This window comes from Desmodus rotundus, chromosome 8 (assembly GCF_022682495.2).
Source record: "Desmodus rotundus isolate HL8 chromosome 8, HLdesRot8A.1, whole genome shotgun sequence".
Taxonomy (NCBI): Eukaryota; Metazoa; Chordata; class Mammalia; order Chiroptera; family Phyllostomidae; genus Desmodus; species Desmodus rotundus.
The window spans coordinates 108,535,425-108,554,328 of record NC_071394.1 but is presented as its reverse complement, the minus strand read 5'-3'; the positions used below and the strand labels follow the sequence as shown (position 1 = coordinate 108,554,328).

General features: G+C 39.3%; 1 protein-coding gene across 14 annotated transcripts in view; it reads left to right on the top strand.

Annotated features, from left to right (window-relative positions):
• Positions 1–15,786, top strand: part of ANKRD28 (ankyrin repeat domain 28) — a 177,888-nt gene extending 162,102 nt beyond the window's left edge. For all 14 annotated transcript variants that reach the window (XM_053929636.2, XM_053929633.2, XM_053929631.2 and 11 more), the window contains 8 exons: positions 197–416; positions 4,934–5,021; positions 5,112–5,195; positions 5,850–5,995; positions 6,636–6,718; positions 7,171–7,253; positions 8,132–8,223; positions 12,541–15,786. In XM_053929636.2, the coding sequence (XP_053785611.1) occupies positions 197–416; positions 4,934–5,021; positions 5,112–5,195; positions 5,850–5,995; positions 6,636–6,718; positions 7,171–7,253; positions 8,132–8,223; positions 12,541–12,827 (1,083 nt within the window). In that variant the 3' untranslated portion in view covers positions 12,828–15,786. The remainder of the gene's footprint in view (positions 1–196; positions 417–4,933; positions 5,022–5,111; positions 5,196–5,849; positions 5,996–6,635; positions 6,719–7,170; positions 7,254–8,131; positions 8,224–12,540) is intronic.
• Positions 15,787–18,904: the final 3,118 nt, after the last annotated feature.

The window sequence follows — 18,904 nt, the reverse complement described above, 5'->3', positions numbered from 1 at the left end:
TGCTTTAACTTAATCTTTAAACCACTTTAAATAAAAACACTGAATTATTAAAAAATGATAAATGCCTCGATTGGTAAAAAGATAGGGGCAGTATGCACTTTAAAAATATGGAATTAAGAATGTTTCAATTAGCTGTAATTGGCATGTATTACCCAACATAACATATTCAACTACATACAAACAATTTTTCTTTCAGGCAGTTACAGGCCATGAAGAATGTGTAGATGCATTACTTCAACATGGTGCTAAGTGCTTATTTCGGGATAGCAGGGGCCGGACACCTATACACTTGTCAGCTGCCTGTGGACACATTGGTGTTCTTGGAGCCCTTTTGCAGTCAGCGGCATCTGTGGATGCAAATCCAGCCACAGCAGACAATCATGGATATACAGCACTTCACTGGGCTTGCTACAATGGTTAAGTATACAGATACAAACTTACATTAAATGCCTGTTATGTACCAAGCAGGAACAAGTATCCATAACATTCTGAGATTCGTAAGAATGACATATCTATAAGGCAGACTTAAAGTTTAAGGTTCGTAGGAAGCTGAGGAGTAATGTACTGTGTAGTCATAGCTTACTCCTTGTTGCTTGTCACGCTAAACCAAGACACTAGTTGTCGGAGATGTTTTGACGTAAGCTGTCACTCAGTTTGAAATATTTCTTAGACCTTTGCTTCAAGTATTTTGCATTTTAAGATACTTTTATGATATTATTTCCAGTTCTTTTGTAATAGTATTCTTGTATTTTGATTATGTTCTTTTACTTTCTTTAGTAGTAATTTCAAGATTTTATTTACTTTTAGCGGGGGGGGGGGGGCGAGGGAGAAAGAGAGGGAGAGAAATGTCGATGTGTGAGAGACACATCGATCACTTGCCTCTCGCACACACCTAACTGGGGACCTGGCCCGCACTCCGGGCATGTGCCCTGACAGGGAATCAAACTGGCGACCTTTCAGGTTATAAGCTGGCACTCAGTCCAGTGAGCCACACCAGCCAGGGCTTCTTTAACTTTGGAAATGGACTTATTTTAGGGGAAAAACTGACAAAGGTAGGAGAAACAGTGAAAATACATCACATTCTAAACTGAAATCTGTGTATGTTTTCTGTGCACATTATAAGATCATATATCAACAGTAACATGTATGCTCAAAATTTTAAGGAAATAAAATCCTAGGAGATCATAATAGAAACTTAGAAACTTTCATGGTTAACTTTGCTACATAGTTAGAACAGACCGACTTTTACCTTTCAAGAGGCTAACGGTCATAGTTAGTCCTTTTACAGGTAGGCTCATTAAAGGTTCTCAGAGAAGTAAAAGCTTTTTTTATGTTATAGATGTTTAAAATGGAGTTTGGCTTGTGAGTTGCAACTCATTAAAATAATTTAAGTAATGAAGCATGTTGAGAAGTATTCATTTCTTCCTTTGTAGGGGCCATGGATTTCCCAGGCCCATTACGCACAGTGTGAACATGAACCTGTCAGGGTCCAGGCTCAGGGCGCTAGCAGAGAGGGGGCGGGTGGGGGGGCGCACTGGGTGTCAGTGTAGCCGCATTCGGGCGAGCGTCCGCTGTGAGAGCCTGTCTGCAAAACCAGTCCGCGGTTCTGACAACTCTCCCTCAACAGGTAGAGAAAATACAAATGTTGTCTTTAAATAAAGATCCACTTGCTTTAAAAAATAAAAAATAAGCATAGTATCTGTTCTAAAATTCAAGTGACTGCCTTACCAGAAGTTGAAGTTTCTGTCTTTCTGTAATACGCTGTTTGATTCTTTCACTGGGAGCCATCTTGACAAGTAATGTAAATTTATGATGAAAAAAGAGAACTATGAATCTTGCACAGTTCTAGTTTGTTTGTTTTCCTAAGTATTTTCTAGATATAATATTTTGGTATTCATATTAATAATTCTTTGAGCATTCTCTTCTTTCACTGTGAGAAAGTGTTGCTTTCTTCTGAGGCTTGTCCTGCAGTGTCTATTAGTCATCCTTCGGTTTGAGTACTGGAGGCACCACGAAGAACTTGAGTAGTTAAATGTATCGCTAATTCAGAAGTTCAGTTCTGTCCGTTTCGTTTACTACTACCTCAGATCCTTAGCCAGAACAGTCTTGAAAAGTATAAAACCTTTGGGTTTCAGCTTCTCTTTTTCCCCTTACAACTCACTAAGTTGGTATTAAATGAGTATAGTGGAGCGGCTAAGGATAAGTCCTAAGTCAAAGAAGACACTATAGTTTGCCATTGAAATTTGATTTGTTTTTATAATGTATCTTGAAGACATTTTACAACTATAAAGAAAACCAAAAGCATGTAATACAGTAGAAGAACATCTGCAGATGTGAATTTTGTTTATTTAAGGACTCGGTGAGATAAAACTATTTTGAAGCAAACTCTTATTGCTTGAATGTTTTTTTTAACGTGTCGGAATCAGCCATTGGAAGAACCACACAATACGGCAGTTTCCCTCAGATAGCGAGCATTCCCGTGTAAACAGACTGTGCGGCTGTCCCTTGGGGAGTTGCTCTCTCACGTTCCTTGTCGGGGCTTTATGCAGAGCCCTGTTTCCTAAAGCGAGTGTCTGCTCCAGCACTACTGAATTCAGACTCCCCAGTAAGCACATCGTGTACAAGAGAGAAAACTTTGCATGAGTGTTTGCCATTTAAAGATCAGAACAGATGTGTCTAATTTCCAGACTGTAGCAAAATTATGATGATTCGGAATTGAGCTGAAAGAAATTAGATGTGTGTTGGCTATATGCAGTAAGAGACTGTACAGACAGTCTAAAATTAATACCATATTTATAGCCAAAAGCCTATTTTATAATTTGGCATTCTGAGAATAAAATATGTAAGATGGTTTTACTTTGGTAATTATTGTACAGCTGAAAAGAAAATTGGGAGCTCTCCAACAGAACAGAAAACAGTATTTCTCTCAAAATTGAAATGGAATGATGGCCAAGTTTTAGAAGAGAACTAATTATACATACTAACCTTTAAAGTTCAGATTTTCATTTCATGTAATTTCAATCACAGAACTTAAGAGTACTTACATTGTCTTGCTTCTTTTAAAAATTTATCAATTCTTATGAAACTCTTAAGCTTCCTCAGTATCCCTCTGAAACATGAGGAGACCAATTCTGTCACTCTTTCATAAATTAGGACACAAGTGATGGGTTTTTCAGCTTGATATGACCCAATAGTAATGTATTTTAAAATAATTATTTACCAAAACAAAAAAGAAATTTAGTGAAAGAAGAGTGGAAAATTTCTTTAGTGGCTGATTTTAAAAAGACAAGTTTGCAATCTCATCCCAGTCTTCCCCAGACTACACCTTGAAAGTTGGTATCCTAGGAAAATAAGAAACTCTTAAATCGACACCGGACAACTTTCCATGGTTAATTTTAGTAATGAGTTAACATTTGGAGAGAGAGAGTTAAATCAGGGTTTCTCAACATCAGTCCTGTTGACGTTTTGGGTCAGGGAATTCTTTGTCGTGAGAGACTGTCATGTGCACTGCAGGAAACTTAGTGGCATCCCTGGCTGCTGCCCACCTGGATGCCAGTAGCGTGCCCTACCCCATCCCCAGTTGTGATAACGGAAAATACCGCCCGGAGGGGCAGAATTGCTCCCGCTCAGGACCACTGGATTAGTGAAAAGAACTGACACAAGATGGAGCACAATTAAAGGTTTCCTAAAACTTACATACTTTTCCTGGTAAAAACGATTTCAGGATAAAGATAAATTGAGCTGTTGTTTGAAAATGTTAGACTAATTTAAAAAGAAAAGAAGTCTCGCCTTACTGTGTTAGCGAAATATCAAGCCATGGAAATAAAGAGGCTACGTAAGACACTCATGTATTCCTAAATCGTGTACCAGACGACTAATGAAATAAAAGAAGCAACATCTCATTTGCAGTGATTAGTACAGCAGGTGGGGTACTTTTACTAAAACCCTGGCTTTGAAAATGAGGTTAATAAAATCTGAGGTTTGGGTTTTTCCCTGTTTTCAAAGTTGCTGTTAAAAACTGGGCCTAGTATCTGTCAGTAATCAATATATCTGTCCTCTAACTCAACAATATCATTTCTAGGAAACTGTTACACAATAATACTTGGGGTTTTTTTTTAAAGGTACTAGAATGTTTTGATAACGTCACACAGAGAACTGTGACGTTATCATTGTAATAAAACAAAGGAGCCAGCACCTGAAAAAACCATAATTAGAGATTAAATCATTTTATGATACACTTAGATACTGTGAGGTTCTTCTAAACATTTAAGATTTTTATATGTGCTACTATAAAAGGATATTTACAGCTAATAAAAATATTAGGTAAAAACAAGTTGCAGAACTGAACATCCCATTTGTGTAAAAATAAAAAATGAAATAGGCGTGTGTGTGCATGCAGTTACGTATATGCCTAGACGTTTTCTGGAACTGTTAAGGTGGTAGCAGTTACAGTCTCGGGAGGAACCGCAAAAACGGGGGTGGGCACAAGGACATTTACTTCCGAACACCTCTCCTGTACTTGATATTTTACCATTAGATCATTACTAAAATCAGAAAATATTTAAATTTTGAAGTTAATCATGCTGTATAAATATATACTGTGAAAGTTACACTATACCATATAAATTTGACTTTTTAAAAATAATGATCAAACAACTAACTGGCCACCATGTAAAAGAACAACGAGACTAATTTTTTCCTCCCACAAAATAAATATTTGCTGTGTCAGTAATAAACTCCAGTAAAATTATCATAAGAGTTATTGTACTCGAGATTTTGAAGTTGTACTTTGGATTCCAGAGCCCCTAAAAGTGTGATGTTTAACAGGTTCAGTGGATTGTGTCGTTTTGTTTGTGTAAGGATATGTGGCTACGTGTGGACAATTCAGCATTTTGGGGAGATTTTAATATCTGATTCTCATTTACTTATTTAGGTCACGAGACATGTGTAGAACTTCTTTTAGAACAGGAAGTTTTTCAGAAAATGGAAGGAAATGCTTTCAGTCCATTGCATTGTGCTGTGTAAGTAAAGGCAGAGTGAATCAAATTTGATTTGACTGTTTGAGAAATACTCCATTGCTGTGAGAGTGATCACCTTACTACCTTACACAGGATAAACGACAACGAAGGTGCTGCTGAGATGTTAATTGACACATTAGGTGCCAGCATTGTGAACGCCACAGACGCGAAAGGAAGGTAGGGGTTCCGCGCGGTAGGAAATTGTTTTACTCTCCATAGGGAAAAAAATTTTAGCTACTAGACTAATGTGGAAGAATTTATAGAGAACCCATTATTAATTAAAAGTTGATTTTTATATTTGTGAGTTTAAAGCGCCATAAAAATCTTAATTATATTCTCATTATAAAAGACTTTTCTATTATTTTTAGCCAGTTTTCCTCTTTTTAAAACTTGTAAAATATAAAGATTTCCCTTTTTTAAAAAGAGGTATGTTTGTTACCAAGCAACTCTTGTTAATAAAGTATTGTTGATAAGGAATTGTTAGCATTTTTCTGTAAACAAATAAAAGCTGGGAGAGAGTCCCAACAGTTTTAATAGATGGCAGTATTTGGGTCAGGATTTACTTATTTCAAAATTTCCTTTAATGATATAACATTGTTTAGTAATTTTATAAGTTATCCTTATTTATATTAGTTTAATTAAAGGTATTTTAAATTATCAGAAAAACACATTTTTTAAAATTCCATTAATTCTATTTCTATCTGGGCAGTGCTTTTACAGCCTAATCTGTAAACCCCTGAAAATTACTTGTCATAAGTGAAGCAATAATTTTGTTTAGAGTATATATGACGTAGAGATTTAGTCAAGTCTCCTACTTGCTCTGTGTTGCAGGACACCTCTCCACGCGGCCGCCTTCACAGACCACGTAGAGTGTTTACAGCTGCTGCTCAGCCATAATGCTCAAGTCAATTCTGTGGACTCTTCTGGGAAAACACCTCTCATGATGGCTGCGGAAAACGGACAGACAAACACAGTTGGTAAAGAAACTGGTTAAGGCTTTTATTATTCTAAGAATGTATATTGCTTATGGAGAACTTAGATCTCAAGCCTGCTGACTCGAGTTCACCGACTTTTCCACTACTCTTCCCACCACTCCTGAGGTTTAAAACCTTTTACCTGCTTACCACCCACATTTTTATTTAGGGCCACAATGTTTTTGTTTGCCCTTACTGATGGAGTGGTCTGCTTCGGCCAGGCAGTGTAAGACAGCGGTTCAGAACCCTGGCGCTGGGCCCAGGTGACTGAATGTGAGTCCGGCATCTGCCGACTGAGTGGCCTTATGCCTCGGCTTTATAAAGTGAGAAAAATACCAGTACCCACTTGGTAGTGTTGTTGTGAGAATTAAAAAGGTATTATTACTCCAGAGCACTTAAAACAGTTTTTGAAATGTAGTTAGCACTCACAATAGAAATGTTAGTTTCTGTTGTTAGTGTCTTTGACTTTCACAACAATAAGACAATATATATGTATGTTTCATATTACAGTATTTTTCTTGCACTAAGCTTTTGGTAGAGGTGTATTTGTGCTTTGTATCTTTATTTTCTCTGCAGTGAGTTAGTAGTAATCTAAGGTATATATGTTCATAACCGTAAGAATTGGTGCAATTTTTCCTCCCAGAGATGCTGGTTAGCAGTGCTAGTGCCGATCTGACTTTACAGGATAACAGTAAAAACACCGCCCTCCATCTGGCTTGCAGCAAGGTATGTACCCATTGTAAGGGTGTTTTCATTGCTAATGTCAACAGCGGCACTTAAAGTTTTCCCACCTCACTAAGCCGAACAGAACTAGGAACAAACCTCTCTAATGATCCCTCGCAACAGATTACTTTAAGAAAAGTACTGACAGGTTAGGCACCATGGTGGGTGAACGTCTCCAGTAAGCCAAGTAAGTTTTAGAGCACAGGCCTAAACATGACTACTGTCTTCGCATAATGATTGTCTTTAATCTCTCTGATTGTAAATATTCTTCTCTGCCCTCAGTCTCATTCCATCATCACGTTTAGACAAGTATGTGAGACATTAGCCAAGAAAATTCATGGTAGATATGTTTGGTGATAGCCATATTATGTGCACTAGTGTTGGAGTGTATTGAGTGTATAAATTTATCTTTAATGGTGCCCCAATTTTTTAAGAGTTATTCTCCATAACTTTAGGGTCATGAAACTAGTGCCTTGTTAATACTGGAAAAGATAACAGATAGAAACCTCATCAACGCAACCAATGCAGCCTTGCAAACGTAAGTACTCTGTGTCTGGTCTAAGCCTGGGGCCTGAACTACTGAAATGATCGGAGGGTTTTCCCCTGACATGGGACCATTGGAATCTGTCTCAATCACTGTTCATGATCAACAAAACTCATTTCTGTAATCATAACAAAAGTCATATTACTGAAAAGGCTTTTGAACTGGAAACTTTATTATTGAAAATACTGTGTTTTTCTCAATTCAGTTTTATGGAGGAAAGTAATACTGTCAGTGTGTTTTATGGAAGCCCGCAACAATAATGCATTATTTTGATACTAGCAGTAAATGAGGTAAAAAGTATTTTATGTGTCTGTAAGCTAAAGAGATTTCAAAAAGAATCAAGTTCTTAATGTGAGCAGCCAGGCTGTACGTGACTGTTAGATCTTAAATTGACATCTCCCATTGTCCTCTCCCAATTTCCACTTGCTGTGATGCTCTTTCCCATTCACCTATCAGTTAGATCCCTTGAGGGTACAAAAGTTAGTCATGGGATCTGTAAACTGTTTTCAAGGCCTATTGGAATTGTGCTGTTGCAATTTACAGTTTTTATTGTATGTTCTATCTTACCTGTTTGCCAACCTCATTTCTTAAAACAGCAACTTAGAATGCTGTTTAGTTGGTAAAATCTTTTTAAACATTAGTCTTAGAAGGAAACTAACAAAAAGGTTTAATAAAGGCAGCATCTGGGTAATGTGGCTCGATGCTAAGCTTAAGCACAGTGACAAGGTGACAGTGCACTCCACATGGATTCTGCTGTCCCTTGTGCCCGTCATTATTGCTGTTGGGACTGGGTGCCTCACGTGGTGGTATGAGCATTTGTGTGCACGCGTGCATGGGCATGCACATATGTACATGTACCATTTTCCCCCCAGACCTCTGCATGTTGCTGCCCGGAATGGGCTCACAATGGTGGTTCAAGAACTTTTGGGGAAAGGAGCGAGTGTGCTTGCAGTAGATGAAAACGGTAAGTAGGTTCTGTATCTTCTTTACGTAACTATGTCTCACTAGCTGCTTTAATCTTTTGATGGTCCATATTTGACATAAAGTAAACTTGGATATCGTTTATTGGTCAAAGAGGAGAGCTGAAATTAACATTGAATGGCAAAGGAAACAAGGGTAAGAGAAACAAGAAAAGTTCGTTTAAGAGATTAACTGAATTTCATGTATCTGTTAAACCAGAATTAGTGTTAATTGACTTTGGTTTGTTATTACCATAATTGCCACGGTCTTACCCAAAGCTGATATTCCCACTCATGCGCTAGATTGTGTCCCCTTTTGCCTACCCGAGATGATCACTTTAGCAGTTCTTCACTTTTGTGTCCTATAATAAACATTTTTTGTTGGAATCTTCCTAGATTATTCTCACCAGTATTCAAACATTATTTCTCTGACCCTAAAAAAGTCTCACTAATCCCACTACTCCTACCAGCTACTGCCATATTTCTCTGTTCCTCGATGCAGCAAAATTACTCGAGTTGACTCTCCTGCCCTTCCCAATTCTTCTCTCATCTCATTCCCTCTCAAGTCCCCTGCAGTCAGACTTCGCCGCACCACACAGCAGAACTGTTCTCGCCATGCTCACCAGTGACCTCCGCAATGCTGAGAGTCAGTTCTTAGTTCTTGCTTTACTGGATATGTCCGAACTTGGCACAAATGATGATTATTTTTTGAAAATAGGAATGAGGTTTTTAACATGAAATTTAAATATACACATGAATAAGGGAGTAATTGGGGATGTGAAGGTTGCAATCTTCCATAGCAAGTCTAATATTTCCCCCAGATAATCTTCATATTTTCTTATATGTTACTCACTGCTGCTTGGATAAGTTGGTGCAGATCACTGTAGGGCAGGATAAGAGGGAGAGTCGTAGTAAGTATCTGTGGTGGAGGTGAACCCAGTCTCCATTCATAGGTACCTGGTCCCTTGAATTGATAACTGGGTGAGGGTGTGCAACTTGCTATTTGGATGGTCAGATTAATTAACCAGGATTCCCTGGAACTTAAAATAGTTTTTCTTTTATCCATTTGCTTTCATTGAGATATAACTCACATGCAACATGATAATAGTTTCAGGTATATTCTTTCTCTTTGGCAAACTTTCTTCACTTGGCTTTCAGGCCTCAAGACTTCCTTGGATTTCCTCCTATGTTACTAATTATTGTTAATCTATTTTGCCAAGTTTCTCCCTCTTTTGCACAAGTTCTTAATTTTGGAGGGCTCTAGGACTCAGCCCTTGGCTCTTTCTGCTTTCCTATCTATATTCACTCCCTAGGTGATCTCATCCAGGTCCTCGTTTCTAAGTACTACCTATGCTGACAAGTCCTGACTTTGTATCTCCAGCCCAGACTTCTCATGACCTCCATATTCATAGATCAGCAGTATAACTGACAGTACCATGTGGATCTCTGATAAATAACTCAAACCGAGTATGTCCAGAACTGAACTGCTAATCCTTTTCTCTCCGCCCCCTGCCAAGCCTGTTGTCCCCATGGCCATTCTGATCCCAGGTGAGGACAATTCTCCCACCCTTGAAGTTGCTCAGGGCTCGAACCTGCAGTCATCATTAACTTCTGTCTCTTACAGCCGGTGTATAATCCGTCAACATACACCATTGATCCACCTCCACAGTGTGTCCAAAATACGCTCGCTCTTTTCTCCTCCACTCCTACCACCCTGGTGTGGATCCTTTTTCAAAACGTGTGAAAAGATATTATCCTTTGAATCTCAGTTCCTTTTTAATCCTTATAATGACCTACAAGTTCCTACATGATTGGTTTGCTGCCCTGTACCTCTCTGCTCTTACCCTACTCTCTCTGCTGTGCCACGCCAGCCCCTTCACACCGTGGAGGTACATGCGTCGTGATCTTTGTTCTGGCTGCTCCCTCTTCCTGGAACACTCTGTCCCTAAGAGTCTTTGACTAAATCCCTCACCTGTTTCCAATCTTAGCTCAAATGTCATCTTCTCAATGAAGCTTCTCCTAACTACCCTATTTATACTACAACCTGCTGCGTGCGCCTCCCACCACATTCTTGGTCCTTGGTGACCTGCTCTACTCTTTCCTTTTTTTCCATAGATCTTATCTTCTAACACAGTGATTTTCCAACCAGTGTGCTGCAATAATTTTTAAAACATGCAGACCCTGACTATTTAGTCAGGGGCATCGACCTCTTTTCCTTTAGATTATCAAGTTAAAAATTGGCAGCAGTCAACACAGCAATAGCCATCTGGTGTGAATGAATCAAAATTATACCTATTTTGTTGTCAGATCAGCAAAAAACGTAACACTGTATTTTTTGGTAGAATTTAGTAATCCATGTATGTGTGCCATGGCAAGAACAAGGCCGAAAATCGCTGCTGTAACAAACTTCTGTACAGTTTACTTTTTTTATGTCAATAGTGCGCCTTCCCCATCAGAGTGAATATAAACTCTGTGAGGGCCGGGGATCTTTGTCAGTGGTGTTCACTGACGTGGTCTGGGCACCCAAAGGACACACCCCACTGGACATAGTGGGGACTCTGAACACTTGCTGGATGAGCGCGTGCGCCGAGCACAGTGCTACGCTCCAGAATACAACGTCGAGCGAGACAGACTGCTTCCTTGAACGGAGATGAGCGTCAGCAGTGTCACAGTGCACTCCGCCTCGCTCAGGCGGCGGCAGCGTGGGACACTGTCTGAGCACTCGTGGGATCAGGGAAGGCATCCCAGGAAAGTGACTTCTAAGCCAAAATCCGAAGGACAAGGGAAAAGTGGGGAGGGAATTTTCTAAGGATGGAGAGTAGCAGACTTAGAGATAAAACACAGACCATTGTAAATACCGAGTTTACCAGAGTTTCTTGAATCGAGTGGCATTAGGATGATAGCAGTAACTCTGAGGGGAGCAAGATTAGACTAGGAAAACAGGTTACCAGTTCCAGGGGAGAGAATACTGTAGCCAGAATTAAGGTAGAGGTATTGGAGATGAAAAAAGGTCGATGTTTCTAAAGGTCTTAGGATGGGTCTCACTGGGATTGGTGAGAAAGGAAGTCTCACGCCACCCAGCTTGGAGAGCTGTGTGGATGGAGATGCCATTGTCTAAGAAGGCAATGTAGGAGGAAGAGCTGGGTTCATTTAGGGACTTGAGAAAAAGTTCAGTGGAAACTCCCAAGTCACTAATTAGATATCTGGAGCTCAAAAGCAAGAGCTAGGTTGGACATAGATATTTGGGAATCATTAGTATATGTAGTCATGAAATCCGTACACGTGGTTAATATCATCGACTAAGATAAGTTCAGACTCATTTCTCTTTAAGAGAAACTCATTATCAGCAAATTACATTTCTAGAAATATAGCAACTATATAGATTAAAATGAGCCTAAAATTAAAATGCTAATCTCCTGTATAGTATATTTGACCACATTGTGAGGCTCTGAGTCAGCAACTGATAAAGTTTTTATTGATCATTTTTAAGATTGTATGTACTAAACAGTAGGGGAAACTGTATCTAGATGTGCAACACCACATGAAGCCGTAGACTCGCGCGTGAAGACACTTGCTGCCGCAGCTCCACGTGGGGCAGCGTAAACTGGGAGTCGCAGTGTGCTCACCAGCTTCTCCCCCGCTCTGTCCTCGAAACTGGGTCTTGTACCAGCCTAAGTACCAAAGGTCTCCTTACTCAGTTGTATTGATAACTTTGTGGTGCCTTAGGACTGACTTTCTTCTGCCAAAGAAAGGGATCGTTACAAAGGAAACATTTGTTTTGATGTAGGGGTCTTAAAAGTTCACCTGTTTAGTGGACCTACTGTTTTTTCTGCAGTGGGCTGTGTGACCCTCAAAGAAAAGTTGAAAACGACAGTCAGTTCATTCAACACATCTCTCTTCAGCATCTGCTCAGAGCCTCCTTCGTGAATCTGCCGCATTTAGATTTCCCAGCATATAAGCGCTTACTCTTACATAACTTAAAATTAATGGTAGGAGTGTTCCATCATTCTGAAAGAAGATTATGAAACTATTTTTTCTATGGATTCAGATGAATACAGATAAGCCATGAGATGTTGGCAAAATCATCCATCTCAGGGCCTCAGTTTTCTGCAATGTAGTCTTGTAAGGTCTCCTACCCTAGATTTCTGACTTTTCTCTTTTTCTACTTACTAGAATTTTCTCAATCATTTTAATTAACCAATTTACTATAAGGCACGTAATTGAAAATGTATGTAGAGATGAAAGTCTTTAGGCTTATTTCCTTATATTAGTGAAATGAGTCTCAGGATGTTTAATTTTTTAATTTTTTCTTTTAATTCTAGGTTATACCCCTGCTTTGGCCTGTGCTCCCAATAAGGATGTGGCTGACTGCCTAGCTCTCATTTTGGCCACCATGATGCCTGTCTCATCGAGTAGCCCTTTATCATCCCTGACATTCAACGCCATTAATCGTTACACCAACACCTCAAAAACAGTCAGCTTTGAAGCCTTGCCCATCATGCGGAATGAACCTAGCTCTTACTGCAGTTTCAACAACATCGGCGGGGAACAGGAGTACTTGTACACTGACGTGGACGAGCTCAATGACTCCGATTCAGAGACCTACTAAGCGCTGAGCCGGAGGTCTGAGGAAAGAGTTCTGCCACTGACGCTTCAGACTGTGCTTTTTCAGGGAAAAGGCGCTTTTTTATTCACATGCAAATTCAACCTAAGAGGAAAGATCGCAGAGTGAGCAAAAAAGAAATGTGACGACATTAGGAAGAAGAATTTTAAAGGCAAGTTTTGCAAAAGGAACTTCTAAAGTCTTTAAATAGACTTGACCAGAGGAAAACACTTGGCTGTTAGATCGCTTTGTGGAATTGTTTAATTTGGCTTTGCAGCGCCAGGGGTAGTTCGGGACACTGTGCACCCTTCTCTGCTTACACAAGCAACACTATTAAAGAAGAGATGAGGACACTAGATTTAAATGTTATCAGTAGAACTATAACTAAATTTAAGGGCAATAACAGTTGGGCACAGTAGGTATTATGTGCACAGCAAACTGCCAAAGGACCAAATAATGTAAAGGTGTTTTAATGGGATGCCATTTTGTGGGAGCTGGAGTAGGTGAAATGAGACATTATCTAAACCAAACTTTAATATTTCTGAAAATGAAGCTGAGATTTGGTTTTAAATGTTGATTTTTTTTAAAGAAAACATCTGAAAGCCTTCGAATCCTGTATAAACATGAGAGAGAGCAGAAGTATTTTTACATTTTTTTTTCTTTTACATAAAAATTTTAAAATCCAAGTTTTATAATGTTAGAATTGATAACCAGCTGACTGAGTACAGTCAAGGTGGAAATACTTGCGCTGCAGACATGAGACAGATTGGGGTCGGGCTGTTGCTCAGTTTTGAACAGTTTAGGTTTTAAATCGAACTATTTTTGTTTGAAAATGTAAAGAATTTCCTAGGAGAACATTGCAGAAAATCAAAAATTAGATGATTTTCACCCCGTTGCAGTTCAGTGGTCCTGGGGAAGTTTTCGGTCGACCTCACTGCTTTGGGGGTGCCCCTTCACCACTCAGCACTTCTGTGTTCCCGCAATGGATCGGGGGCTTCCTGTTGTTACTGTTTAGTGAAGAATCAAACCCCCCATTACTGACAAATTAACGTGATCAGATCTGGAGATTATTTGCATGTTGGACAAGATCTAAAATACTAAAATCTTTAGGTCCTATTCAGAGTTGGGGGAAAGAAGCAATCGCCTGCCACGTTGGAAGACTGCCTTTTAAGATAGAGAGAGAGGGAGAAGGCTGACATTTAGGCTTTTAAATAACAATTTACTTGGTTCTGCTTTTCCTGTAACTGTCACTTTCCCAGTGGGAATGATTTCACACATGTAGGGGGTCTCACAGGTCTGGGTAAAAAAGTTCCATAGATTTTCACAAAATGATACCCAATTTTATTTTATCCTTTTTGTATTGTAAAACTGGAAACTTTATGACATTGTAAATTATCAGCTGGTTTTTCTGAATATAAAGTGTGAAAACACAGAACAGTATTTTGATCTATTTGATAATTTTGTGGGTTTTTTGAAGAATTAATGAGCATGTACATAGAAATAGTGGCTGCTTGATACTGTATTTACTTGCACTCTTTCAGTGCATCCAGATTCCTGTATATTTTAGAGTATAATAAACCACAGATGTGAGTTGTATTTAACGAATAATGTATTTGTATCTGTGCATATTCCCTAAAAATCTATAAAGTTTCTAGGGCACTGACTACTAGATTTTAAGCATTTTTTCTAAAATATTTACAGAAATTATAAATGTAATCCTCCATCCTTCCTTTATAATACAAAAAAGTCATACAAAATCCTTCCTAATTACTAGTGGTGGGAAGGCGAATATGCATTTTAAAGACAGCAGATTACATTTTCTACTGTACCTTTTGAAAAAAGAAAAAACTCAAGAGGATTCTAAAAGTATACATATATGTGCTTTCTCTTTCCTTTTAGGAATTCTCTTCTGAATTCCCTGAGGGAATTTTCTAGAATCTCAGAATTGAAAGAGGCCTGAGGTTCGTTCATCCAGTCTAACCTCTTAACAAATGCAGGAGTCCCTTCTACAAGGGTGATCTTTCCACCTTGAACACTTCCAGTGACTCTACCTCACCAAGCAGTCCGTTCAGTTGTTGAGCAGCTCTAACTGTTAGAAAGGTCTTCCTTAGATGGAGCTGAAGCCTCCCTCCTGGTGACTTCTGTCCTTGGGCCGGGTCTGTCCTCCAAGAGAACACTGAGAACATTGAAAGGCTGAATCTCGTGCTCTCTGCCACGTCTTCTCTTTTACAGGCTGTGTGACTCATCTGCGCTGATTCCCAGAAGGACTCATTAGATACTCAGTTAGATTTTCTGCATCTATTGCAATCCAAGGTGTAGCTATAAAGTAACAAGGTGTTTATAATTTTTCCTCACATATATCAGAACTGAGATCTTGCATCACTTTGTGTAAATGATGCAGTTACTGAAAATATTTGTGAGGTGGTTCTTTGGATCGTTTGTCCACTAGGAAAATTATTTGTGCCGTTGCTTTGTGACCGCATTTTGCGGTAGCCTGTATCCCAGCTTGGTCAGCCACTTCCTTTGGTCTGCGCCTGATGAAGGGAAACCCACACCCAAGTAAGGCGTTGGCATTGTCGGGGTTGGCACTTGGACTGCTTGAATGAATGAGCACAGCACCGCAGTAAGTTCCTTGAGAGTTACACCTTGTATGTCAAAAGCATTTGTGTCCTGCTCTGTAGTGGTTTTTAATCCTCAGCAGACCAGAAAAGCCTATTTGCTTTTTTAACTTCTGCATGAAAGATGACATCTGAAATATCCGATGTGTATTTTCATAAAACCAGCTTCTGCTCTAGAACTACTTTGGGGGAAGTGGTGGTTAAATAGCAAATGGCCTCCTTTAACAAGACATTCAACTCAACCAGTGCCATTTAGTTCAGGAGATCTCTTAAGTGTAGCTGTCAATTTGGGGTTTAATTTGGCTTCTATTGGAAACTTTTAAATAAAAGTTTTTTAATTCAATAAATCCAAGTGTCTTTCTTTTTTACATGCAAACTTCTTTTATCTTTTAATGTCTAATTAGTGTTCTGTTATAACTAATTCTTTAAAAACTTGAATTTTCAATAAAGGTGTTTTGGAATTTAGATGAACCTATCTAAATGGGTTTTTCATATATATTCATTCAACATATATTTATTGCTTGCCTGCCATATGCTTGAGAGTGGGAATGGGCAGAAAGCGAGCCTAGAAGTTGTGGTCCTGCTTTCCAGGAGCTCACGCATCATGGAAAGGCATATACCCGGAAGGAGAAAGTATAGCTGAAGTAAAGATGAACTGCTAGGGAAGTTCAGAGAACAACCAGATCCTCTTGGGAAGGAAGATCTGAACAGGCTTCAGAGGAGAGGTGGCATTTAGGCTTTAGCAGCCATTTCTTGAGTACATACTCTATAGCAAGCACTTTTTTAAATACTGGAGCTACACCAGGGGTATGATAGACCTTATAAAGTCCCTGCCTTCAGGAAACTCGTATTTTAGGGAGACAGACAAGAAAAATTAGCTATTTGAGATTTGGTGTAGCAGGGATGGGGGGGTGTTGAGGGTAAAAGAATACCTTGCCCATTTATGCACTAGGGGATTGCATAAAATCTTTGATACGAGACACCATGCAAGTTTGCTGAAAAAGTAGAAGAATGTTAAAGTAACAAACTTAAAAGCGAGAAAGGATAGAGAGAGGTGGTGTGCCAATCCACAAAAGCAAATACGAGCGTTCTTTTGAGGTTGAGCCAAAAAGAAGCATGTCGTAAGTTAACTCAAGAATCATCATGTGAAGACAGAGGATCTGGGTTCATTGAACGTGTCCCTTGGATGCCTGCTGGCTCAGCCATCCCCAGTCCGGAGCATGTAACTTGCTTTGCCTTCAGCTAAAATGGAAGATGGCACAATGCTTGGGGTTGGACAGGTCATCACTAAGCTCTAAAGCTTGGTCTTTATGCTAATGTAATAGTCGGCCACCTCCCAAAATGGGAAGTTGGTTCATTTCTGGTACCCAAAGTAACAGCAGGCACTGTTGAGGAATATTGCCTCAGACCTTATAGAAACTGTGCTTTTTTTATACTGACCATAAATTTATCACTTGATATCCTACTTGTGTAACCTGGTTTGGTCCCTTGTGTCCATCACTAAGGTGGCAGGACCCAGTAAGCATGAAAGAAAAAGTCAATTGTTCTAATATTTACGGTAAGAAATGCCAAAATCCAAGAGAATATGAGTGAAGAGAATTTAAGGAAAAGGGGTTTCTGGAGAAGACCTTGGCCCCTCACGTGACGGTCCAGTAAGTGTGTTAGGGGCATGGGGAGAAAAGCCATCAGTTGCCTGCAGTAAGGTGACCGATAGGAATAGGACCTAAGACACTGCAAATGGTCAAATATTTAGCCAGGTGACGTCAGTGAAAATGGCAGAGCAAGGATCTCTAAATCTTGGTGAGAATGGTGACCTTTGCAACATTTTAACTTGTCCTAGTTGTGCCCTCCCAGCTCTGCAGTAGCCTTGACAGCGAACAGCCAACATTCCTGGCACCGCCTGACAGCCACCAGAGGGAATGAAGCAAAGCTAGAGATCTTTCAAAGCCTCATTCTCAAAGAATTAGCATTGTTATATCATCTGGAAAGCATTATACACCATAGTATCCCTTATGAATACAGATGCAGAAGTCGTCAAAAAATACTATCAAACAGTCTATCAACACATAATTCTTTATACGAGGACCAAGTGGGATTTATCCCAGGAATACAAGATAGTTTCAACATACAAAACTAAATTGATGTAGTACACTGTCAACACAGTAAAGGGAAGGAAATGCTTGATTATTGATGGGGAAAAAGCATTAGACAAAACTCAATACCCTTTCATGATGAAAACAGCACTAGGAATAGAAGAAAACCTGATAAAGAGCATCTGTGAAAAGCTCACAGCTAGCAACATACTTCATGATGAACGACCGGAAGTGTTCCCTGTAAGATCAGGAACAAGACAAGGCACTCTCCCCACATCTGCCCAACATTGTACTGGATGGAGGTTCTAGCCTCCATCCAGAATAATTATGGTAAAGAAGATATATATTGAAAAGGAAGAAGTTTAACACATTTGTAAATGACATAATCTTGTATATTGAAAACCTTAAAGCAGGGTGTCAAACTCATTTTCACTGAGGGCCACGTCAGCCTCGTGATTGCCTTCAAAGGGCCGAATGTAATTTTAGGACTGTATAAATGTAACTACTCCTTAACAGTTGAGCGAGAGCTCGGCACTGCCACCTGGTAGAAACAAGGTGCCGGCCTGGATAAAACAAAGTGGAGGGCCTTGTGTTTGCCACCTGTGTCCTAACGGATCTGCCAAAACATAGTGCTGATAAGTTCGGTGAGGATGCTGGATGCAAGATCAATTATATAAAATGAATTGTATTTTTATACACTTGCAGTGGACTATCTAAAAATGAAATTAACAAAATAATTTCATTTATAATGGCATCCCCCCAAAAGAGCTTGGGAGTGAATTTAACAAATCAAGTATAAAACTTGTACATAAAAACTACAAAATGTTATTGAAAGAATACCAAAATAGAAAGACATCCTGTGTTCATGAATTGGAAAACTTAATACCATTAAAGTGGCAATATTCCCTAAATTGATCTATAAATTTAATGCAATGCCTATTCAAAATTCCGCTGCCTTTTTGGCAGAAATTGACAAGCTGACCCTAAAATTGCTGTGGGCCTGCAAAGGACCCAGAATAAGTAGCCTGAACAGTTTTAATGAAAAAAAAGAAGAGTCGTGCTTCCCAGTTTCAAACCTACTGCAAAGCTACGGCAATCAGGATAGAGTCCTTTCTTAAGGACGGACAGTCCAGTGGAATAGAATTGAGAGTTAGAAATAAACCCACACATCTTTTGGTCAATAGATTTCAAAACCGGTACCAAGACACTCCAATGGGGAAAGAATAATCTTTGAATAAATCGGGGCAGCTAGATGTTCACATGCAAAAGAATGAATTTGGACCCCTACCTCACAACATACGAAAATTAACTTTGAATGGATCATAGACCTAAGTGTGAGAGCTGAAACTCAAACACTTAGAAGAAAACGTAG